At 37.3% G+C, this 25126-nt stretch overlaps 1 protein-coding gene and 1 long non-coding RNA gene across 28 annotated transcripts in view; one reads left to right on the forward strand and one right to left on the reverse strand.

The window, feature by feature from the left end:
• Positions 1-25126, forward strand: part of CARMIL1 (capping protein regulator and myosin 1 linker 1) — a 312491-nt gene that overhangs the window by 233934 nt on the left and 53431 nt on the right. For all 25 annotated transcript variants that reach the window (XR_011429896.1, XR_011429897.1, XM_003363747.5 and 22 more), the window contains 3 exons: positions 9957-10132; positions 13182-13269; positions 15487-15636. Coding sequence is in view for 23 of the 25 variants with exons in the window: in XM_003363747.5 (XP_003363795.1) it covers positions 9957-10132; positions 13182-13269; positions 15487-15636 (414 nt within the window). In the remaining 2 variants the exon portion in view is untranslated. The remainder of the gene's footprint in view (positions 1-9956; positions 10133-13181; positions 13270-15486; positions 15637-25126) is intronic.
• Positions 1-25126, reverse strand: part of LOC138919598 (uncharacterized) — a 36297-nt gene that overhangs the window by 10606 nt on the left and 565 nt on the right. Inside the window, exons 2-3 of one of the 3 annotated variants that reach the window (XR_011429900.1) lie at positions 24919-25019; positions 12260-13533 (exon numbers count right to left, since the gene is read on the reverse strand). This is a non-coding gene — a long non-coding RNA (uncharacterized lncRNA). Of the gene's footprint in view, positions 1-12259; positions 13534-19602; positions 19942-24918; positions 25020-25126 lie in introns of those variants that run through there. The other 2 variants (XR_011429899.1, XR_011429898.1) reach the window with 2 other exon arrangements.

A 25126-nucleotide genomic window follows, 5' to 3' on the forward strand; every position in this document is an offset into this window, starting at 1 on the left:
TTCCAAACAATCTGTGTCTAAACACACAGTTTTGCATATATGTGATCATACTATACATCCTGATTAGTAACCTTTTTATGTTTGGTAAAGTATCATGAATACAATTCTAGGTCAGTGAACATTCACCATCATTTTTAATGCTATGTAGTATTTCAGTGTATAGATATTCCAGTGTATTGGGAAACCTCAGTCCTCCTATGTGTCTCTCCTTTACTTTCATACAGAACACTTCACTTCTGACACTTCTGGTTACCAGATGTGTAGGGGTCCCCTCCCTCCCGCTTCCGCAAGCAATTCTCTGTGACACTAGCTGGGTGTACTACAATTTAACTCAATCCTGACACTATTTACCTGGAGATAGTGTCAGATCCCACAGGTTAAGGGCTCAGTCCTGCAAGGCTGCCCCCACCCCTCTTCAGATGCCAATTGCAAGTCCAGGTTTTCACCTGTGCTTTTAACCAATTGGCTATAAATCTGAGGTTCCCATGACCCCCTCCTCGGGTTCTATTAATTTGCTAGAGCAACTCACAGAACTCAGGGAAACACTTATGTTGACCAGTTTATTAAAGGATATGTTAAAGGATACAGATGAAGAAATACATAGGGCAGGGTATGTGGGAAGGGGCTCAGAGCTTCTATGCACTCTCTGGGCACACCAATCCCCCAGCGCTTCCAAGTGTTCACCAACCCGGAAGCTCTCTGAACCCTGTACATTTGGGATTTTTATGGAGTCTGCATCCTGAAGGTGTGATCCATCACTAAGTCTGTTTTCAGCTCTTCTCCCTTCTCAAGAGAATGAGGGGCAGGGCTGAAAATTCCAAGCTTCTAATCATGGCTTGGTCTGTCCAGTGACCAGCCCTCATTCTGTAGCCATCCAAGAGCCCACCCAAAGTCGCTTCATTATAACAAAACCCACTCCTATCACCCAGGAAATTACAGGGATTCCAGGAGCCCTGTGTCAGGAACTAGGGTCAAAGACCAAATATTAGAACAAGAGATGCTCATAGTGCTCTTGTCACTTAGGAATTTACAAGGGTTTCAGGAGCTCTGTGCAAGGAACCAGGAGCAGAGACCAATATATATATTTTCTATTATCTCACAGCAAGCATAATTTATTTTCCAATTAATTCTGTTAGAGTGAATAATTGACCCTTTTCTAGGTCAAATATTACATACATTTTATATTTTCATATTGTATTCACAAACTGCTCTCCAGTAGTATAAGGGATTGCTCATTTTGCCTCATCCTCATGAATACTAAATACATCAACCTTTTAATATTTGCCAGTGTGATGGGTTACCAGAAAATCTCATTGTGTCTTTTGGATTTCTTTAGTAACCAGTAATACATCAAATAATGTTATTATCCATTTGCATTTCTTCTTTTGTAAATTACATTTTTAGTCTCTATTGCCTAATTCTTTTCTTGAAAATATCTGTAAGAACTCCTTACATACTAAGAATTGGCTGGCATTTAAATCAGCATGAAACATTGCAACAGAAGCTTCTCTGTCAAACAGCTTCCTGCTGTCACTTCTTTTAACTGGTCTAAATCACAAGTTATCCTTGGTAGCTTTGGTGGCCATTTCCTTCTCAGTGCATCAGAGGGTTGGAATTGGCTCTTGTTAGTTATTCTTGGGAGGGAGAAGGCAAAGGTCCAAAGTAAAAGGCATTTGAATTTTTAAAAGCCTGAAATAATATAAATATATTTAGGACCAAAAATATTTTTCTGTAAATAGACATTCCCCACATTTTTTTGATGCTGACCTTTCTGATCCCTTGTCAGTGTCATCAGTGTTCTCCATTCATCACAGCTTCCTTATTTGTAAGTGTCACAACATGCTTTTCCCTCATTCTTACAATCTCTGAGGTCCCAGGCTCCCAAATGGCCTGTTTTTTCTGTTCCGCACTTGCTTGTTTTTGGTACTCACTCCTTCTGAGTTTCAGGTTTCATTTCCTTTAGGGACATCTGCCATGAATCGTAGCAAATCATCCATCACAGCTTCTTAGTTAAATGTTACTTATTAATTTCCTTTTAACTGGGTACACATTTAACTTTTGATATTTTAAATAGACTGTAACAGTTTACTTTCTTTCTGTTTCCTTCCAGTTTACCGGACAAGTGGACATCATTTTACTATTTAAAAAAATATTCTCCATTTGTCTATTTGTATAGCCTTCCAATGTCTTGATTTTTCTTAAAATTATGTAAGAAAAATGTATTTTTACTACAATGAATATTCAGTTGGTTAATTATTAAGCTATTGTGCTCCTCATTTGTTTCACTACTAGTATCAAATTTTCCCTGTTAAAAAGAGTCCTCTGTTTCCCAAATTCTCTGAAATTAGCATGTTCTACTAGCAAAAGCTGAAGTGAATAAATTATTTTGTAAAAATAAATTTTTATTATTGCGAATGAAAAGATATGGTACTAACAGGCCTGGATTTGTGTCCTGGGTTGGCTACTAGTTAACTGTTTGCTGTAAGCAAGTCACCTAACTTTTCAGGACTGTGCAAGATTGTCTCAGTCTCAAGTTAATCAGGGGGATCCCTTCCAGCCTTAATATTCAGCCATCCTGCATCATGGTCAGTGTTAGATATTTTGAATATTAGATGAGAATAAGTTCAAATAGCTCTTTGAGTCATCTTTCAAAAATATTATTTCAGTAAAGCAAAAATTGGCCAGATGAGCAAGCCTTCTTAGCAAACTTCCTGGAGGAAAAGAAAACAGTAAGTTTAGAGAAATACCTTCTTTGAAAACAGGTGATATTTTCTCTGGACTGACTTGTTTTAAGTATTTTAAAATGACAACTCTCCTCCTGTTTTCCCTTTTCTGATCCTAACATTTATTCTTAGAGTAATAGTCGATGAATAAGTGAGATTTGAATGTTTTAACATAAGGAAACATTCATTTTTCCCTTCTGGACTTAAGTTTTAGAGTGCTTGTTTTGGCCTTGGAAATGTTGATTTCACTCAGGGCTTAAACTATGAAACACTTCACCAGTAAATTTCAGATTTACTTAGGAAATGAGACCTGAGGGGTGTAGGTGGCCTTGTGGCAAGATTGACTCAGTTTGACTAGAAGAGTTCCTGGGTTTTCTTATTTTCTTACACTTTATATTGTCCAAAGCAAAAGAAAGATTGATTTCAGAGCACTTTAGTGTGAAAGTTGTATTTGCTTGTAACGAATTACAGCAGGTCATTGGCTCACTGCAAGAATATGTGAGTGTAGCTGCCATGTTAAGGATATTAATCCAATTTATTTTACAAATATTATAAAGTTTTCTAAGTATCATTAGTTATTTTTACAGTTAAGAAACATAGACCTCATAACTATCATTGGGGAGATACATGCAAAATGAAATCTGATGATTACATTTCAAGTATAGGGCCTGCTCGATTCAAGTCATCTGAAGTAGTATAGCATAGACTTACAAAAAGGAGAATATGGAAGGGAAGGGAAGAAACCTGGATAGAGTGAGAAAGTTTAACATAAGCCAAGTTTAGACTTCCAGAAGGAAAGAAAAGAGAGAATAGAAAAAGGCAATAGTTGAAGAAATGGTAGCTGAGAATTTCAAGGATTAATGCAAGACTAGAATCTTCTGATTCAGGAAGTCCAGCAAAACTCAGGCAGGATAGATAAAAGCAAATCCATGTCTAGACTCATCATAGTGAAAAATAAAGAACACAGAAGACAAAGACAAGATCTTAAAAGGAGTCAGAGGGAGGAAAAAAAGCCATACTACTTTAAAAAGACCAATATTAAGATTCACTTAATATTAAGCAGCTCACGTCTCAACAGATAGTGGAAGCTAAAAGACAATGAAATAATATCTTCACACTTCCAAGAGGACATTACAATATAAACCAAGAATTAGATACCCAGTAAACGTAATTTTTAAGAATTTGTATAAAATGAAAACATTTTCATCCAAACAAAAACTGAGATAGTTTACTGTTATCAGACTACACTAAATAAACATCTAATGGATATACTTTGGGACAAAGGAAAAATTATCAAAGGAAGAGTATCTGAGCTGTGAGGTAGAATAATGAGCAGGGAAAATGCCAAATGTAGGTAAAGAGAGACATTGACTATATAAAACAACAACAATAATGCCTAATTTGTACTATAAAATTAAAAATAAATAAAAGTAAATACTAGAAGTGAGCATTTAAGTCAGTAAGAAATAAGTAAAAGCCAGTCTAAGGTCCTAGTTTTATTCTGGAAAAGATTTAAGAGATCAGCATTAAGCCTGCATTGTCCAGTATGTTATCCATTAGCCACATGTGGTAATTTAAACTTGAATTCATTAAAATTGAATTTAAAATTCAGTTTCTCAGTTGCACTATAGCTAGATTTGAAGTGCTCAGTAGCCACATGTGGCTAGTGGCTCCTTTATTGGACAGCACTGATAGTTCATCATCTCAGAAAGTTCTATTGGACAGTGCTGCTTTAGATAGGAAGTAAAGTATGCACGTTAAAATGTCTACAGTAACCACCAAAACAGGCATTAAACCACGGGTTGTATTGCATACCTAGAGGGGCATTAGGAAGTGTTTGGCATTATTTTGGGTTATCCTAGCAGCTGGTATGGGCAGGTAGCAAGGATCCTAAACATCCTGCAATACAAGGTTCAGTTCCACAGCAGAAGGAACGTTGCCACCCTAAATCTAGTTATGCAATAAAAACGGCATCACGGGAGATAAAACAGCACATTGAATGGTCCGATTTGCCAGAAGTACATAATTTCAAGTGTGTGTACATCTAATCATGTGGCTTCATATGTGTAAGAATAAGTGGACAAAATTACAAAGAGAAATTGACAAATTCACCATTATGGTAGATGTCTTTTTAAATGACTGCCAGTAATTGATTGATCAAGTAAATTTAAAAGGTAATGATAAAGAATATTTGAGGGGCCAGACCTGTGGTTTGGACCCTGGGCACAGATCTAGCATTGCTCATTAAGCCATGCTGAGGTGGCATCCCACTTAGCAGAGCCAGAAGAACCTACAACTAGAATATACAACTATGTACTGGGGGGCTTTGCAGAGAAGAAGGAAAAAAAGAATATTTGAACAACAGAATTCTCAATTCTGATCTAGTGGACATATAACATCAGTGCACAACAATAGGAGAATATCAGTTCTTTTCAGGGATACGTGGAATATTTACAAAAAATGCCCATGAAGTCATAAAGAACATCTGAACAATTTTCAAAGGCCATATTCTCTGGCCCCATTTCAAAAAAATTAGAAATTTAATAACAAAAGAAAACTTAGAAAAGATTCCATGTTTATAAATTTAAAAATTACTTCTAACTCAAGGGTCAAAGGGAGGACATAATTTAAATAAGAGGATATTTAGAATTAAACAATAATGTAAATCATAATATCAGAACCTGTGAGATGCAGCTAAACTAGTGCTTAGAGTGAAATACGTGGTCTTAAATGCCAATATTGGAAGTGAGGAAAGGCCGAAAACTAATGAGTGAAAGCATATGATAATTGAAAAAGTTAGGAGGCCAGGGTCTTGATGCCCTACAACTTGCTTTCATATGACTTAGAGAGAGGGAGAACAAATATTGCTAATTATTAGCAGTTGATAAATTTTAGGAGAAGGGCATAGGTTCTTATTATCCCATTCTTTCAATGTTTCTATAGGTCTGAAATATTTTGAAATACAGTGGGACAAGGCGGGGGAGAAAACAGCAGTTCCTTTGAAATCAAGATTAAGGCAAAGATGTCCATTATCACCACTTCTGTTCTGCACTGTATTGAAGATCTTAGCCAGTGCAATATGACAAGCAAAAGAAATGAAAAGTGTAAGGATTAAAAAGGAAGAAAAATTATCATGATTTGCACATTTTCTGATGGTCTATATAGAAAATTCAGAAGAATCTGCAGGTAAATTATTAGGATTAGTATGATGAGGTTGCTAGAGATAGACTAATACTTAAAAATCTGTTGCATTTCTATATATCAGCAACAGTTAGAAAATGGCATTAAAACTAGTCATCATTTAAAACAGCAACAGAAAAGCTAAAGTACTTAGGAATAAATCAAAGATGTATAATACCTCAATGGAGAAGAAGTAAAAACTTGATTGAAAGACTGTAAAGTCTAAAATAAAGAAGAGTATCTGCCATGTTTATGGATAGGAAAAGTCAGTACTGTAGGGTGTCAGTTTTTCCCAAACTTATCTATTATTGGGTACAATTCTAATTAAAAACTCTAACAGGTTTTTAACAGAACTTGATAGAGTTAATTCTAAATGTATAGAAAAGCAGTGCTCAAGAATGGCCCAGACACTTATGAGGAAGAACAAGAAGGTTGATAGTCTTGCCCTACCGCATATTAAGACTTGTCATAATTAGGACAGTGTGCAGAGATAGACAAACCAATGCAACAGAAAGAGAGATCCCAGAAATAGACACGTACATGTCTGCAAACTTTAGTAGTGACAGAGGTAGCATTGAAGATCAGTAGAAAAAGGATGGAGTATTCCGTACCCACACTTAGTGAGTACCTGGGCTTGTAATACTTTTATATGTTTCTTAGAGATTGTTCCAAGAAGTATGCTGGCTCTGGGGATAGAGGGAAGGACCTCACCATTGCCATCAGGTACAAATTGTGTTTCTGGAGTCTGGTGCCTCTAGTTCTCCATGAACTCCTAAAATTATATGCAAAATTTCAACTAATTTTTCTGGATGAGTGTTCATCAGATTCTCAAAGGAGTTCTTTGGCCCCCAAATGGTTAAAAGCTACTGCATTCTTGACCGTTATATGACGCATTTGGTTACTGAGCTCCCCACTGGATGCTGTGGGATCACCAAAGAATGTCATCAAACACGGCTGGGGGTGCAGAGGGTGTAAGGTGGACAAGAGCAAGAAAGTGTCCTCAAAGAGGTAACGCTTGAGCTGAGCTGAGTGTGGAGGAGTACAGGTGATTTATTCTGACTCGAGAGGGGAAAAGGAGGATTCTAGGCTAAGAAAACAAGGTGTGCAAAGCATGGAGCCAGAGCTTGGATCCTGTGAGGAAGTGCACCTGTAATTGAGTATGAATAGTTGTAAGGAGAATATTAAGAAATGACAAGAAATGAGGCTAGAAAGATAATCTGTTTACCAAATATTTCAGGGATTTCTATTCTGTGCTAATGAATAATGTTCTTGGCATATTTCACTTTTTGAGGAAACATCTAGGAGTAAATTTAACATAAAACATGTTATCTCTAAAACAGAGATAGATGTGGTGGAAGGCATTGAGGTACATGGAGTCTAGGAAGACTCGCAAATTTCTGACCCAGTTTGGTGCTCTACTTTACAAGAAAAAGTTTGCAACAATGGTTGATTTTACTGTTGTAGTTATTGTTTGGGTGAGGATAAGGGGGAAATGAAACATGTTGCAGTTGACCTTTCTATGGTGGAATATCCAGGTGGAAATGCTTAATGGACTGTATTATTCATGTACTGTATATATTATGTAGCTGGTTGTAGATAAACATTTGGTTGCAAATCATCGGAATATGAGTAGTAATTTGAAGTCATGGGAAGAATGGATGTTGAAAAATATGATTTGGAGGGCAGAAGGCCATGGACTTGGAAGGAGATGCTGTTTAAGGACCTGAGCTAGGAGCTGGACACAAAGAAGTGGTCAGGAGCTCCATTACAAATTTAGCCTGTCATCCTTTCTCCCCTTTCTCTTAGCCCTGTCACCAGAAAGTCGACCATGGCAGCCTTAGGTACCATAGACTTAAGGGAATAGGTATGAAAATTGTAGGTAATGAAGAAAGAGGAACAGGATGCTTCTGTGCGCACTGGGCAGGGGCATTGGAAGAGGATGGCCAGAGTAGGAAACAGAAGACCTGAGTCCCCATTTCACTTATTCTAGTAACTATCTGAGTGACCTTGAGCAAGTCACTTGGCTGCTCCAAGCCCCAATTTCCTCATTTATAAAATGAGTTTGCTGAAATCTACCTTCACTTACAGGGTTGTGATGAGGATCAAAGGAAATCGTGGATGAAATCAGTTTGTAGTGTATAAAGTGCTATATTATATTGTCAGTCAGTTTTGGTCTGGAGGTGGTGGTAGGGAGCTAACTGCAAAAAATCTGTTGAACTGAATGCCTAGGGCAGGCAAAAATTCCTTTTATAAGGTCAAAGTCATACAATCATCCATTTGTAGAGCAGAAAGAGACCTTAGAAATAATCTTATAGATGAGATTGCAGAAATGTGCAAAGGTTATTTACTTGACGCTACTCACTTAACATTCTACAGAAATTTCACATCAGGGCCAACACTGGAAGCCAGGTCTCCTCCCTTTAGGTCTAGGGTTCATTCCAACTGAATTAGCACTGTCATGCAGGGGGACCTTTCAGAAAGTCATGGATATGTTGATGAACGTGACAGAATCCAAACAGCGTATTGATACCTGAGGTCGTTCTTATCAGGAGTGCTAGACTGCAACTCCATCTGGAACAGAATATGTTTATTCTAACACCAAAGAGGGAAAGAATTTGTCTTAAACTGACTCATTGGCATTGCTTGCAGCTTTCTTGGAATGTTGTACTACATCAATGATTAGTCAGAGTTATAATAGGGACAGAATGCTGTCAAAATGTGAGTGGCTTTTGGAAACTTCTCAAGGGGCTGCCTCCCGCCTCTCTTCCTCTGTTTTCCACAAGGTCTTTATAAACATCCTGCTGCTCTACTGCTCATCCTCCAGCGTAATGAGACATTGTAGTAGTGCGATTGTGCTATGTGTGTGAATATGTGAGCAGATAGACCACTGGACTAGTCTTTCCATAATAATGCTTCATTAGTCCTTGTTCATGCTGCGATAGTAATGGGATGAAGCCTGGCTTTCAAAAACTGGAATTTTACCATTAAGAGTAGCATCTTTGAAAACAAATTAATAATATTGTCTGTGTTATACTGAACTTTTATTGTATGCTGGACACTATTCTGAACACTTTACATATGTAATACCATTTAATTCTCATTAATCCTATGAGGCAAGAACTTTTTTATTTGCCATTTTATAGATGAGGAAAGTAGAACTGAGAGATCGGTAACTTAGCCTGATGTCACTCAGCTAGGATTTAAATTTAAGTCTGATACGAATGCTTATTCCCTTTCCACACTTAGCAGCCATATCATCCATCTTAGCAAATCGTTGAACTTTCTTTAGCTCACATTCTTCAGCTATAAAATGGAGATCACATGAATAGCTTCTGTACCCATCTTCACAGATGTTGGAAAGATAAAATGGGCAGGAAGCATTTTTCAAACTCTAAAGTGCTATATAAGTGTGTTTTGATGATTATTAATGTTGTTTACAAACCGCTCTGTAAATGTTTTTGTCTGTTATTCATGTTGTTTATTTTTGTTATAACAATTATAATTTTACCTGACACTAAAGCTTTTCTTTTAAAAGAGTAAAACTGGCAGTAGTTTCTGTGGTTCTCTATTACTGGTATTTTGATAATGCTATTGAATGGTTCACCCTGATTTGGGGTTTCTGTGATGTGGAAAATCGTACAGGAGTTCAAATCTGATATATTTTCTAGGGAGATCTGTAAGTTTATTTTCTAGTACCAAGGAGAATGATTTGGTGTGGTAAGGTGGTCTATAAAGGCTTGATGTGTGTCTTTTTAAATCTTATCATGAATGCCTTTGTGTTAAATACAGCTAGTACACCATAACACTTCAAATGCCAGTGTGAAGCTTGGATGGATCTTCCTAGTGATTTAAAATGATTACCTGAGATCAGTGATCATCCAATAGTCACAAGGCACGGCGGGGCACTTCAGAATCCTTGATTGTGTCCCGAGACTCTATTGTGTCCCTTTTCTCCCAGGGCTCGGTGTCATATATAACCACCTTTCAGCTTTATGGCGGGCGCCTCCGGTGCAATGTCATCATCTCTCCCCCTCCACTTGTGCTGCATTGCAGGCGTTGCTTGAGTCCATGGTTGATGCTGCCGAGAATCTTTGTCCCAATGTGATGAAAAAAGCCCACATTCGACAAGACTTGATTCATGCCAGCACTGAAAAGATTTCCATTCCACGTACCTTTGTTAAAAATGTCCTGTTGGAGCAGTCTGGAATTGATATCCTTAACAAAATTAGGTAGGTTTATAATGTTAATAAACCTAGGATCTGCAGATTCTGTGAATGCAGTCAAGGAAGCTATAAAGAGTGTTATTATTGCCTTTATCCATATATAATGTGTTTAGGCATATCTAATAGGCAGTGACTATATATAAATATATGCATAGCTGTGCATAAATGCATAGGTTTATACATTTTCAAAATAAGATGACCACAGATAGGCTTGTGTTACAGAAGAGCCTACACTTGTCTGCTCTTTTTAAGGGTTTTATTTTTAATGGGGAGAGGGGTACATGTTTGTGATCCCTTTTTTCTGCTTCTGAAGCTTATCTTTCACCTTTATAAATTGCTAACTTGAGATTGAGGTCAGTTTGCTTTCTACCACCATACTATTATAAGCAAATGTGTAGCCTATAATTAGGCAAAGAGGCCCACTATGACCTCACCATATTTTCCTTCGGTCGGTCTGTGATACTGTGTACGTGCTCATGGTGCTATGGAGTGTTTATAAAGATTTCTACTTGTTAGAGTTTGAAAAATATGCCAAGATAGAAATATTTAGAAGGTGTGATCACCAACAAACCTTTCTGGATTTTTACATAGAGACTCTGGGATAATTACCAGTATTACATGATAGTTCAGCTAATTCTCATTATGTTTCTTAGCTGGGGAATCAGATGAATTAGAAACCAAGTTCAGAAGCATTTTAAGTTTCCCATTTTAACCATTTCTGAATCCGGATAAGAATATTTAGCAAAATAACAGCTCTTATCTGGATAGCTGGGAGTTGTACTAAAATATAATGATATAGCTAAATGATAGCCTGCAAGAAAATGAGAGTCAAAAACCAAGTAAAGCCAAAAATTATATCATCACGATGTAGATATTGAAGGCCGACAACCTGAAGGCTAGATTGTGGAATTTTGAAGGTTAAGAAATTCTGCAGTAACTGGACAGTCTCAGGTCAAAGATGCAGCTGTCCTCAGTGTGCGTGTGATTTTTAAAAAAATAACAGATCCTAGTGCCTACTCAGCTGAATAGTAAGACAATTGGAAGGACTTGAGAAATTTAAAAAAGACTTTCAAAGGGTTTATAGGACCCATAGATTAGTGATTGTATGAGCTCTAGTCCTTACAAGGTATGCTTACAAGTTTCTATAACCCGTGGTTTCAGAATTTTCATTGAAGCCCTTTTAGTATGAAGGAGAAAAAAACGTATTGACCGCCATTCTTTCATAATACATAATGGATTGAACCGCCAGTAGATCATACTCTGATGCCATTACTGGAGTACCAAATTCTGTCAAATACGGTCATTTCCCCTGAAAATGGGCAAACTCTGATAGATGAACAGCAGTATAGAACTTCTCATATCAATGAATCAATTATATGTCCATTAACTCCTTACTTGGCTTTTTGTAATACGTTACACTGAGCCTGGAGAGAATGAAAGTATGCGCACCCACACGTACATGGATGTATACATTCATATGCATGTGTGCACGTGCAGATTAAGTCCAATCATTTCCTCTAAAAATTTTGCAAACTGGAAGTTCAATCAGTAAGGAAGTATAGCATCCAATAGCAAAATGATAGAACAATCTTGAGTCATTAAAAAAAATTGCATTTTTAAGAATCTTTTTGGGGGCTACAATTTGAAATAGATAACCCGCTCCTCCCTAGCTCAGAGAGAGAGAGAGAAAGGGAGAGAGAGAGAAAAGAGAGAGAACTAAACTACAGACTCTATAGTTTTATGGGGAAGTAAAATTCCCAAAGATGTCTAAAAAGAATCAGAGGAAGCACTTATTAAAGTTAGATTCCCAGGCCCCTCTGGAGGTTTGGGGTGGGACCCAGTAAGCTGCATTTTTAATAAGAGACCCAGTGCATCTTATCAATGGACACTTTTGGGGAGTAATAAAGTATCAGATAAGCCAAATAGCTACAGAGACCTTGTTTCAGAGACAGAAATTAAAGAAACATCCTTTTATCTTTCGCCTTGACAATTTTTAACGTAGGCATCGAAGAGTTACTGCTTCCATTCTTCTGCCCGCCCGTCGGAAGTCTTCCTGGGCAGAGAAATGGCGATGCACATTATTGCCTTTAGTTAGAAAGGTTTTTCCCTGTTACGCAGATATACTTCCAACTGTAGCTTTAGCATAGAATCCTTTTATTTTGATAACTCCTTTCCCTGCTCTAAAAACTTTAAATATGTTTACTTTGAAAGCACACTGGGCTTATGAGGCAGTTTTGGAATGTGGGGACATGTCTCTCAGCGCATTTACCTTTAAATGTATTGTGCATTTATCTACCTTTGTGCATATGTGCGTTTAGGTAGGGTTATTCAGACTGAAAACACACATGGAATTTGAATTCTTGGGAGTACCAAATCACTAAAATACCAGCTATCTGACCAAAACCTTAGTGGCTGAGTTGTTTGTTAGTGAAAACTACCGGCTATTTTCTGTTGTCTCGGCCCCTTTTTAAGGTCAGGCAAGAAGCACTAAAACTGAACATTTTGGTAGCCTCTGTTCATAAAAGACAAGAGAACAGTGAATTTGTACGTATTCAAAGTAAGATGGCAGGTCAAAGCAGAAGGAGTTCAAATTGGTACCATTTGACGAGTAAAAAGTTTTTTTAAAAGGTGGGGGATATGCATATTAAAGTAATAACCCAGGTTTAACAATCAGACTAGACTGTCTTAATTTACTCCAGCCCAAGTTTGTTTTCATTCATGTCAATGGATGGATTGTTCCTCACCACATGGTGCGTATGGTTCCCATTAAGTTTGTCTTTATCCAGATGTTTTTCATTTCTACCACTAAATCTTGAGTTTTGAAATTGCAGAGGCAGGTTGAAATTGGTAAAGAAAGTCTATTACCTGTGTGTTTATGGCAGTGTTTAAGGCTTATTTTTAGAAGTCCTTGGCCCTAATCACACCCTCTTATATTCCGTTTTCAAAGACAGAAATGGAATCATAGTTGAGCTTATCAGCATAGCCTCAAGGGTGGGAGATGTTTTTTCCTTTGCACAAATTAAAATGCTCCTCTGTCCTTTTGATTTTCACATAGTGAAGTGAAGTTGACAGTGGCCTCCTTCCTGTCTGATCGAATTGTGGACGAAATTCTGGATGCACTTTCACACTGCCATCATAAACTGGTGAGTGCCATGAACATCTGGAGCGGGACCTCCTCTTTTGGTCTTCTGTGATGCAGCGTGACCTCCAGCCTTTCTACATTTTACTCCTTTGCAGCTTTATAGGTTAAGATTCTGGTTTTCCTCCTTACTCTTCTACGTTGCTTCTAGCCAATCTAGAGGATATTAGAATTTCTCCAGAGGGAGTGGCAGAGGAAAGCCGAAATGATGTCATCCAGAAAAATGCAGGTCGAAAGTCTTGGTGGGCAATGATGTTGAGACTGAGATCTAAAATTAAGATTTTTTTAGATTAGTTGGTTAATCTGTGCTCATTTTTTTGCTCTCTGATTTATTTGAGAATGGACTATTCTTGAAAACATGGGGGAAATGAAATATTTGGCGTCCAAAGAAAGTTTGAGTAAAATGGACATGCTCTAGTGATTTTTAGCTGCTGAGTGCCCATCCAGGCCTCTTGGATATAACCAAGGTGAAAAAATAAATTTTCTTAATCTGGATACTGGTTCTACACCAAGGTAAAAGACTCTCCTTCCAATATTGGTGGTATATATGAAAAATATATCAGAAACTTCATGTTTCTTGAACTTCAGGAAGTCCTCCAAGGCTCATTTGAAGGTTTTATTACTGGTTATATCTTACGTCTCAAAAATATTAGCAGTGTGATAAAGTAGAAATCTCCCAAGCAAGTTATGACTTTTTTCCAGAGAAAAAATTCAGATTAACTCTCTGGAATGGAGATACTAGTTTTATGCCATTGAATTGTTGGGTGACACTAGAGAACATCAAAATGAAAGGAACAGTAACAACTTCCTATCCATGAGGCAGACAACATGAGTATTTTGAAAAATTAGTTTCAGGAAAATATATGACTCTCCTCTAAAATCTAAAAGATAAGGTAGACATCTCCAGCAATGCTACTCAGAGAATTGCCCGTGAACCATAGCTGACCCACAAGCAGATGGTTACTAGTACATGACAAAGTTAGTTCAGCAACCAAAGGAAAACATGGAGAAACTTCTAGAGCAATTTGACCTGACCACAATATCCAAACACATGTTATTTTTCCAATTTTTCATTTCGATTGTATTTTACCAATATATTGCTTTGTGAGAAATTGGAAACGTAAAAATAAAACTCGTTCATCAGTACAGAGAATTTAAGAAGTGCTAGTTTCTAGTTCATGGCACCGTCAAGAGCTACAGAGCTCCTAATTCACACTTTCCTTTTTTTAAAATAAGCAGAAACAAAGTCAGTACAGCATCTTTTATAGAAACAGTTTATCCATAACCTACAGCTCCAGGGACTGCCTCAGAATGCCTGCTTGATGCGATAAATACTGGATATTGAATCAACATGACTGCACCGGAGAACTACACCGAAAGTTTGAATTTTTCACTTTTTTTTGCATTTATTCTTCTTTGCAGAATTTAAGCACTCGTAGTGCTGGCATTTTCTTTTTACAGTTGTGAAAGAATTGTGTGAATGCACTCTTGTTTTGTAAGAGAGAGCTTAACTGCTCTGTGAAAGAAGTAGAATCTTCAAAATGAAATTTTGTTGTCAAAGACATTCCGATTATATTCATATTTTTTCCCACTTAAGTTTACAAGTGTTCCGAGAGGTTGCGTGGAATCGTTCCCTGGTTCTCCTTGTTTTAAAAGAGTTAAATCAAAGTTCCTGGTGATGCAGCAGCTCAGCATCAGCGCTCATTAATTTCAGCCCAGTTTATTCTACTTCTTACCATTTAATTTTTTAGGTTTACCTGGAAATTAATAAATCATGTAAAATATGTTCATTACATGAAAACAATGAAAGTTAGCAATAATTAAAATTATATTAGCAATTTCCTTCCTTTAAGCCCTTTAGAAATAATGAAGCTTGGAATAATTTTATTTCCCCTCGTTAGATACTTTTAAGCATTAGATATAGAAATAGGAAATAAAATTAATGGAAAGAACAATCCTTATTTTCTTCTAGACTAAGTAGTTTCATTTACTAAAGGAGGTTTTATAATTTCTTGCTTAAAACACTCGGCCCTCCAAAGAAAGATAATGGAAAAGAGGCAAGTTACTCTGGCGTGACTCTGTTACGAGTCGTTGTTAACCACAGGCAGACATAATCCTTCACTGGGCCATCTTGTGGAAGATGTCTTCCAGAATTCAGCTGACCTGCCCTTCCCTCGCTTCTGTGCTTTGATTTCTCCCTGTGTGCATCTTGACTCTCTAGGCTGACCATTTCAGCAGACGTGGCAAGACCCTTCCTCAACAGGAGTCCTTGGAGCTCGAGCTGGCTGAGGAGAAGCCGGTTAAACGCTCCATCATCACAGTGGAGGAGCTCACAGAGATAGAGCGTCTGGAAGACCTGGATACTTGTATGGTAAGACACATCCTTTGGCAGCACCTTATTCCATTCACTGGACTCAACTATTGCTTTTTCAAGAGTCTCACCTTTATAAACCAGACCAGCTAAAACTCTCCCCGGGGGGACAACTCTTTCAGAAACTTGTTGCTGTGCAGAGGCTGTTAATGAAGCTAATAAAGCTTAAGCTTCAGGTCCCCACTAAGGCCTTGTACCTAACTTTCTATTTGTAATTTTGTAAAACTTCTCTTAATGTTTACACTCCTCCCCCCCGCCCAGAGAAGTTGTGAAAGTTTTAGTGAACATAAAACCTGGATCTGTCCTTATAGCCATCGTGGAAAAAATTCCTAAATTAATTAGAAATTGATTAACTTTTAAAGGCCATTTGTGACAGGAAAACATCTTTAAATAAAGAAGCCATTAAAAAAATGTAAGGAAGGACTTTTTCCTGAATAAAAGATGTGGGATGACTATCTCTTTCTTGGTCCTATAATTTATGTTTTCTGTTTCTTCTTATTTTTTCTTTACACTACTTTGGAGTATACTCTTAAATTTGCATTTCCTGTTTAGTTCATATTCTCTTTAAATCGCTTGACTTGCTGTGCTTTAGAAGATGGAGTATACACTACAGTGTTTACCTAGCAGTAGGTGTTGATTCCTTACTCATTTTCTAAATTTCACATGGTATATCATCTGACCATATAGTTATAGAGTATTCGGGTTGTTGATACTTTTTTCTCTGAGGACAAGTTTATTCCAGTTCCTATTTCATTATGTAAAAATTTGTGTTATTAGTTTAGTTACTTCTCACTTTACCATAAAAACAGTTGTATATGCCTCTGTGTTCAATATGGCTTTATCTTCTGTATTCGATATTTTTGTTTTACTAAAATATCCATTTTTTTAGTAATTCTTTATAATCTGAGAGGGTGTTAGTGAGACTAGGTTTGAGGACTTATGTGCCCAGCTGGATCTACATAAGTTACTGATTTTAGTAATTTTTAGTTGGAGCCATTGTTAAGGAATGGTACTTGTTTTTTTTTTTTTTTTTTTTTTAAAGATTTTTTTATTTTTTCCTTTTTCTCCCCAAAACCCCCCCGGTACATAGTTGTATATTCTTCGTTGTGGGTGCTTCTAGTTGTGGTATGTGGGACGCTGCCTCAGCGTGGTTTGATGAGCAGTGCCATGTCTGCGCCCAGGATTCGAACCAACAAAACACTGGGTTGCCTGCAGTGGAGCGCGTGAACTTAACCACTCGGCCACGGGGCCAGCCCCGGAATGGTACTTGTTTTTAACGTTCAAAGCAAGGATCTGATGTGGCCGATACTATTTTTCCAGCCCAGAAGAGAATGTAATGCTTTCAGTGGTTCCTTATTTATACACCATTGTTATCTTTTAAAAATCTGTGAATAAAATGTAGTCATGTGTTGCTTAATAACGGGGATACTATCTGAGAACGCAATGCGTTGCTAGGCAGTTTTGTTGTGGGAACATCAAAGTGTGCTTACACAAGCCAAGATGTATAGTCTAACTACACACCTAGGCTATGTGGTACAGCCTATATAGTATAGCCTCCTAGACTACAAACCTATACAGCGTGTTACTGTACTGAATACTGTAGGCAATTGAACACAATGGTAAGTATTAGTGTATCTAAACATATCTAAACCTAGCAAAGGTACAGTCAAAATACAGAAAAGATAAAAAATTGTACACTTATATAGAGCACTTACCATGAATGGAGCTCACAGGACTGAAGCTGCTCTGGGTGCATCAGTGAGTGAGTGGTGAGTGGATGTGAAGGCCTAGGACATTACTGTGCCCTACTCTAGACCTTATAAACACTGTACACTTAGGCTGCACTCAATTTATTTTTAAAATATTTTTCTTCAATAATAAATTAACCTTAGCTTACTATAACATTTTTATTTTATAAACTTTAAAAAATTTTTCTAACTTTTTGACTCTTTTGTAATAACAGCTTAAAACACTAACACATTGTGTAGCTATACAAAAAATATTTCCTTTATATCCTTATTCTGTAAGGTTTTTCTGGTTTTAATTTTTTTTTTTTTTTACTTTTTAAACTTTTTGTTAAAAACTAAGACACAAACACACATTAGCCTAGGCTTACACAGGGTCAGAAGCATCAATATCACTGTCTTCCACCTCCATGTCTCATCCTACTGGAAGGTCATCCGGGAAATAACACGCATGGAGCTGTCATCTCCTGTGGTAACAACGCCTTCTAGAATACCTCCTGAAGGACCTGCCTGAGGCACTTCTTGAGGAGGCATCACTCTTTATGAAAATAAGTCCATGGTGGTTTGCTTCGTTTGTTTCCTTTTCTCGTCGTAGGTTTGCCTATAAGCAGATAATGTACCATGAACATTCCTCTCTATTCATGAAAACCTTTCTGTGTTGGGGTCCATGTTTTCAAACTTTTTTTTTTTTTTTTTTGAAGATTTTATTTTTTCCTCAAAGCCCCCTGTACATAGTTGTATATTCTTCGTTGTGGGTCCTTCTAGTTGTGGCATGTGGGACGCTGCCTCAGCGTGGTCTGATGAGCAGTGCCATGTCCACGCCCAGGATTTGAACCAATGAAACACTGGGCCGCCTGCAGCGGAGCGCGCGAACTTAACCACTCAGCCACGGGGCCAGCCCCGATGTTTTCAAACTTTTGAAGGAGCATGTTAAGGTCTGTGAAAGCTTCTGCTAAACCTTTCACTGTGAATTTTCTTGGGGAGTTTTCTTTTTCTTTTCCTGCAGTTTCCTTTTCTCTTGCTGCTTTTTCAGCTATGCATTTCTGTTCCAGTTCCAAAAGCTCCTCATTAGTCAATTCCTCGGGAACCACCTCTAGGGGCTCTTCAGTGTCATCCTCAGCCACACCCAGGTTAAAGTGGTTTGCCATCTCAACCAGCCTGGTTGATTTTCGCAACCTCCTCATCCTTGGCAAATCCTTCGAAGTCATAAACAAACCTCTTAAATGTCTTCTTCTAGATGTACTAGGTGATAGGAATTTTTCAGATCCATTATGATCTTATGGGACCACTGTTGTATATGTGGTCCGTTGCTAACCGAAACTTCGTCATGTGTCACGTGACTGTAGTTGAGTGCCCTTAGATGAAACCCTGTCACATATAAGGAAACTAGCAAAGCTAAAATATAATCCTAGATTTCAAGTATTATTCTAGTATAACTAAAGATGACAAATACTTTTTTATATAACTAGATAAATCTACACATATATTTGGTCTATGTGGAAGAATTATTAAGTTTTTAAAAACTAGCTTGCCCAGTATATTGTAAAATGTATGTTTAATAACTATTTTTATTTTGTTTGTATTTTGAGGCAATCGAGGTTGGATGCCATGTAATCACAGGGTAATTATTCCAGAAAGCTCTTAAGCTAACCCTAAAAGAAAATAAGTAGTAGGAAATAGATTTGAATTAAAAATTTTAAAAAGTAATAACTCTACATATCACATTCCTGCCAGAATTATTTGGTCATGTGTGAGTTTCGAAGGGATAAAGCAAATATGAGCTCGTAAAGTGTATTTTGTTGAGTTTATAAGTCATGTGGTTTTGGATGAGAGAGTGTTGGTTAAGAAAGACTGGCTTAGCTACTAAAAGAATGGTTTTAAATTGTACAAGCTTTGTTTTTGCTTGATTGATTGATTTGGTTTTGTTTATGTGAAAGAAAGAAAGATTGTTCTCCTTAAGTAAAGTAGGTGGGGTGAGGGTAGAGGAGAACAATCATTATTTCTTTTCAATTTATTTTTTATTGAGGTATAATTGACGTATAAAGTTTTATTAGTTTTAGTTGTACAACATAATGATGTGATATATGTATATATTGCAAAGTGATTACCACAGTAAGTTTACTTAACATCTGTCACCACACAGTTACAAATTTTTTTCCTTGTTAGGAAAACTTTTACATTCTATTCTCATAGCAGTTTTCAAATAATACAGTGCTGTACATTACATCCCACAAGACTTATTTATTTTATTACTAGAAGTTTGTACCTTTAAAAAAAAATGCATGTGCAGATCATTTTTAAAAAAAGAGATGTAGGACCACCATCAGGACCAAAGGGCCAGCCATGCGGCAGAAGTGGCTTCCATTTTATAAAAACATTCTCATTGCCATGATGCATGAAGCGGCTGGAGTAGATGGAGATCTCTCTGAACTGTACTCTAAGAATGACCCAAGTTAGAAGGGTGGTCTTTTTCTGGTTCAGACAGCCAAGGAGGCAAGCAGTCCAGGCCGTTCCTGACACGAGCACCTGTTGAATCCTAGGATGAGGAGCAGGGCCTCAGCTGTTGAGTGAGTGACAGAGGAACACAAGACAGAACTCTCTATGAAAAACCAAATACTTACATGGGCAGAAGTTTTAAGTCATGAAAATAGCATTTTTTTTCTGTTTCCCAAATTTTGTCTTTAGTAATTGTTTTAACTAGGCTAATGAGTTGTTAAGTAAGAGAAAACCAGAGCTAAGTTTGCTGTTAGTTTAGTGAAAAAGAACATTTTTGTGTAAAAAGTGCAGTCAGTGGATTTTGTGCTGTAATGATTTCCTTGATACTCTCAGCCAGACCATCGATTCTAAGCCGCCCAAAGACAGTACCATTTACACAGCTGCGGCTACTCCAAGTGCAGGGATCCTAAAGAAAATCAATTTTCTGAGCTTTGACTTCTTACCTGAAGCTAGTGGTACAGACTCACAGCTAACTTGAAAGGAGTAGAGCATTAGATTCACCTTTTTATTACTGCCACAGCCATCTCTCGTAGACAAAGTAGCAAATCATTTTTGTTTCTCATTGACATCTATTACCAAATATTTCACTTTGTGATCCTCGTGTACCCTTTTTAAAAAAGTTGGAAGTACATATTTCAAAGGGAGAGACCTTAGTCTGTGATGGTTTTCTAAATGAGCCTATACATATTTCTTGCTAACATTTATATCTTAAGTGAGCCAATAAATTAGGACACAAGATTAACTGTTGTATAGAAAATTCTCAGAAGCATAAGTGCATGCATGCAACCTTTCCTACTTGGAATTATAAGCCCCTAGAAGGTAGAAATTGTGCCATACCTGCAGCTAGAGCATTGTTGAATGTGACCGCTTTGGGAGGTGCTGTAACTACTGTAGTAACTGAAATGTTTGCTTATAGTCCAAAGCCCTGTGCCACTTTCCCTAGGGGATTCCAAAGTAACTTTGACTCATCACCAACCTGCTGCTTACAGATTCAAGGTTGTTAACAGATCCTGGTATTTTTTTGTCTGTGATGTTCATGACATCTATTAAATCCATTTTTGAATGCTTCTTTAACAGACTTAGTAGAGATTCTGGGCATCTCTTTTTTCCCTGCCCCTGGATATCTTCATGTTTTCTTCCATTTCTCCATGGTCCAAAAGTCAATTCCATTTCAGTGCTTAAGTCTCTTTAGAGAACTAGTAGTTATAATTGCACTAGTGAAGATTTAGGGCCATAAATTAGAGATCCAAATACATATTAGTTTGAATTTAAGGATTGTCTTTTTGGAGGTGGAAACAATAATCTATATGATTGATTTCTTAGAAAGAAATTCTTCACCTTGTCAACACCTATTAAACTTATGCTTTGACTAAGCGAAGGCTGAAATAAGCATGATTGAATGAATTGATGGGGCCTGTTATCTGCTGGAAGGATGACTGAGATAAAGTTGAAGGAAAAGGCTATTTTCTTTAAATGAAATGGTAGAAAGAGGAATCTTTTTTTAAAACTCTGTCTCTGATCAAATACTTGTCTTTGTTTTTTTCTTTTAACTAGAAAGAAACTAGGAGGTGATCTAGTTCACCTAGTGGGGAGGAGGACAGGCGGAACAAGGACTGTTAGAATAACCTGCAGAGTTTTTCCAACCTATTTCCTTCCGCTCTCAGAGCCCCAGAGATTCTGATATCCTTTGAACTCCAGGGCAGAAAATCAGATAGTAAAGTCTTCTTATTCACTCATTTAATACTTATAGAGTACCTATGACATGCTAGGCACCATTCGAAGCTCTTGATGAAGAGTAATCAGTTTAATTCTTATAACCTATGAGCAATAGGTGTTATTAATATCTTCTATTTAACAAATGAGGAAACTGAGGCATGGAAAATTTAAGTAGTCTGCCCAAGGTTATCTAAGTTCCCCCAAAGGCAGGCAATTTGGTACTGTAGTCTGTATATTTAACCAGTCTGCTGTAATCAATATATGGATGTCATATATGGTATATTTCTTACCATTAGAATTAAATTTTGAGTTAGGTTTAAATAAACTGCATTGCTTTAAGTAAAATAGCCACTTACTAATTCCATATTAAATTAATATGTGAATAGAAACACAAGTGAAAGATATGTGTGCTGTATAGCCATAATGTAAGCCTACAGTTTTTAAACGTTACTGGAAACAACTGTGTCAAAAATCTGCCACGCTCAATTGTTATCCAATTGTTAGAAATGAATCTGGCCATTTTTGGCTTACCTGGAACATTCCATGCGTCTCTTTGTGTTATTTTGTTGGTGACAATGATTAATTAGCTTTGCTATATACTTCTTATCATTTCACCACACATGCCTTATATGTCATCCTGAAATGTGTATTTACTTAGTATCTTTATTGTCTATAGACCATCTGTTCTCCTGCAATCAGGTGCTCTTAGGAAATCAGTATTGCCAACCTATCTTTGAACTTTGGTTTGTTTGTCATTGACCTTTGGGGTATTGAAGGCTATAGTTCTCATTCTACTGATTAGTTATCTCTAAATATTTAATTCGTCACTATATATAGTTTGCTACCTTTAAAAGATCATAGAAAATTGGGGTTTAGGATAATGTGCCAAGTGGGTGAAGAGCTAGTGTCTGCTCCGCAGGCATAACTAGCTCACTAATTGTATATAATTCTTTCAATTATCTTAATGAGTGTCATACTAGTTTTAAATCAAAAGATATTCATGCAGAGAAGCAGTTCACCTGCCTATTGCTATTTCCTAGGAAAAGAATTTTAAAAGGCTTGAATTATTACAGAATACATCTTGTGAATCCTTTCTCCAGTGACAAAATAAAAATTATTTTCCTTTAACAAATTCAGCCTCACATTCAATATATAATTTTTAGGCTTTTAAATACAGATTAAAATTCAGTGAAGATCCATTTGTCTTGGTCAAAATACTATTTTTTTAAACAAATTACCTCATTTTAATGTACCAGCAGTTATTAACTAAACTAACCTATGAACAGTGCTGCCAAGTACGGACTATTAACTTGATATCTCGTTCAAAATTAGTTGCACTAATATTAACTATGTGCACAAGGTTGTTCAAGTCCCAATTGTTCGTTTCCTCTTATAATTTTATTTATCCTGTAATGTCATTTTCTTAGTGATACCACTTTGGAAAATGGAGATTTAACTTTTTAACTACTAGAAGGCAACCTATGAAAACCTCTTAATTTCCAAATTCTAATTTCAAAACTATAGTACTATGTATATAGTCCACCTAAAATGGATATTGTATATTCCTCAAAGTTTCTAGTAATTTTTGTGACAGTCCATTTTGGTAATGTCAGAAGCAAACATACTCCAAATCTCCAGAAAGTTTATCATTCCCTCAGGACCCGGAGTGTCTTTAATCTGTTAATTTTTAACTGGCGTGAATGCCATTTGCAGAGGCTCCCTAGACAGGGAGATCTGTCCCATATGCCTTTATAAAAGGATGAAAATAAAGCCGAAGGCACAGCATTGACCACCCTCACGAGCCCCCCAGAGACATGGAGGATCCCTCTGACTCCCCCCTTTTTACGGTCATTCCTGGGAGGATGAGGACCCTCCACCTGCCCCCTGCAGGTGACGGAGCAGCTGCCAGGATGAACGAAACTCCTGAGGAAGAGGATGGGGAGGGCTTCGTAAATCCCCTCTATTAAATGACTTAGGCTGAAGCAGCTGTGACTACTCAGGGCGTCCCCAAAACCAGCAACCAAACTGGGCATCTGACTTGCAGATTGGAAAGGACGGTTCTTATAACCTTAATTTTGACATGTAATGATAATTATAAAAGCTAATTTTGGTCGTCCCTCGTGCATTAAAGTAGGCAAATGACTAATAGCCTGCGGATTTATAAAACAGAAACCATTCCATTAATCACCTGTTCATTTGTCTGTGTTGTTTGACGGTAACATAAGACTATCCTATACTTTCCTTAAAATTTTTTTTAATGCAGTCCAAACTAGTTAAGTCCTTTTCAAGCAATCACAGGTTTAGTAACTCCTGGGGATAGTATCCAGAATCAATAGTAAGTAAAATAATTTCTCTGAAATCAGTCTTGCTTTTGAACCCTTAGAAACTCTATGTTTTCAGCATCCTACGACACATTTACTTCAAATACCTCTCTTTTATGTCAGAAAGCTCTAAATTAGCACTGCTTGCCAATTGAAATCAAAGACCAAACCCCTGCAGTTTCAAAGATTTTTCTCTTTAATTTCTAAATTAAGCAGTATGCAAATTGGAGAAGACAGTGTCTTTAGATACTAAGAATGTACTTATTGTGTATGAGTGTGTGTGTGTATCTGTCTAAAGAAGAAGAAGGTGGGAAGTCCTTAAAGAGCGCTTGTTTACCCAGGCAATGGGGAATAGGGAAAGGCTGGAAGATGTTGGCTGCTGGCAAAAGAGCGTGGGTGCGGGGTGGGGTTGGGGAGTAGGACTACTTCTCATTAATGAAGTCTTAGGTAGTTATGGGCTATCAAAAGACTCCCTGAACCAAAAGTACACACTAGAAGGGGATTTATTCACTCAACAAATGCTTATTGTTGATCCATTGTGTACCAAGCGTTCTTGGCTTCTTGCTAGAAATGGAAGGTGAATGAACCAATATATCACCCACCAAGTTTGCTACATTGGAGGCAGAAGTGGCAAAGCTAGTTCTGGTGGATCCCAGAACTATCATCTGTGTAAATCCCATGCAGTTGCTTGGGTGTTGAAAGAGTGAATCTGCCACTGAAATGAGGTCATTGGGAAAGCTTGAATTAGTACAGGATACATCTTTCAACCCTCTGGTCACAACCCACTAGTAAGGCAGGAAATCACTGTAAGGGTTTTGACTGGAATTAAAAAAAACTCATCAAAAATAAGACAAATTATGAGTATAAAGTATCAGATTACACCAGATGTTTGTTTCAGTTTTACATAAATGTGTGTACGTTATGTTGTAACATAAAAAGTAAATTTTATATAAGATGGATCACAGTCAAAAAAGTTTGAGAAACTTTCATCTGCAGAAACTTACCTTCCCCGCTGTGTTTCGATTTTTCCACAGCAGTGGGTACACGGCAGCTCCTTGCATTGACCTTATTCTTTCCTCACTGCTCATCGAGATGCAGGAAGGGCCTGAGCAGAGATGCAAGGGTAGAAGAGGATATGGTACCCTGGAGAGGCCCTGCTAAATAGACTCACCCCCTTTTTTCCTGTTGTTTTGCTTTTATTGAAGTGTGGTT

The sequence above is a fragment of the Equus caballus genome, chromosome 20, assembly GCF_041296265.1.
Source record: "Equus caballus isolate H_3958 breed thoroughbred chromosome 20, TB-T2T, whole genome shotgun sequence".
Classification (NCBI taxonomy): domain Eukaryota; kingdom Metazoa; phylum Chordata; class Mammalia; order Perissodactyla; family Equidae; genus Equus; species Equus caballus.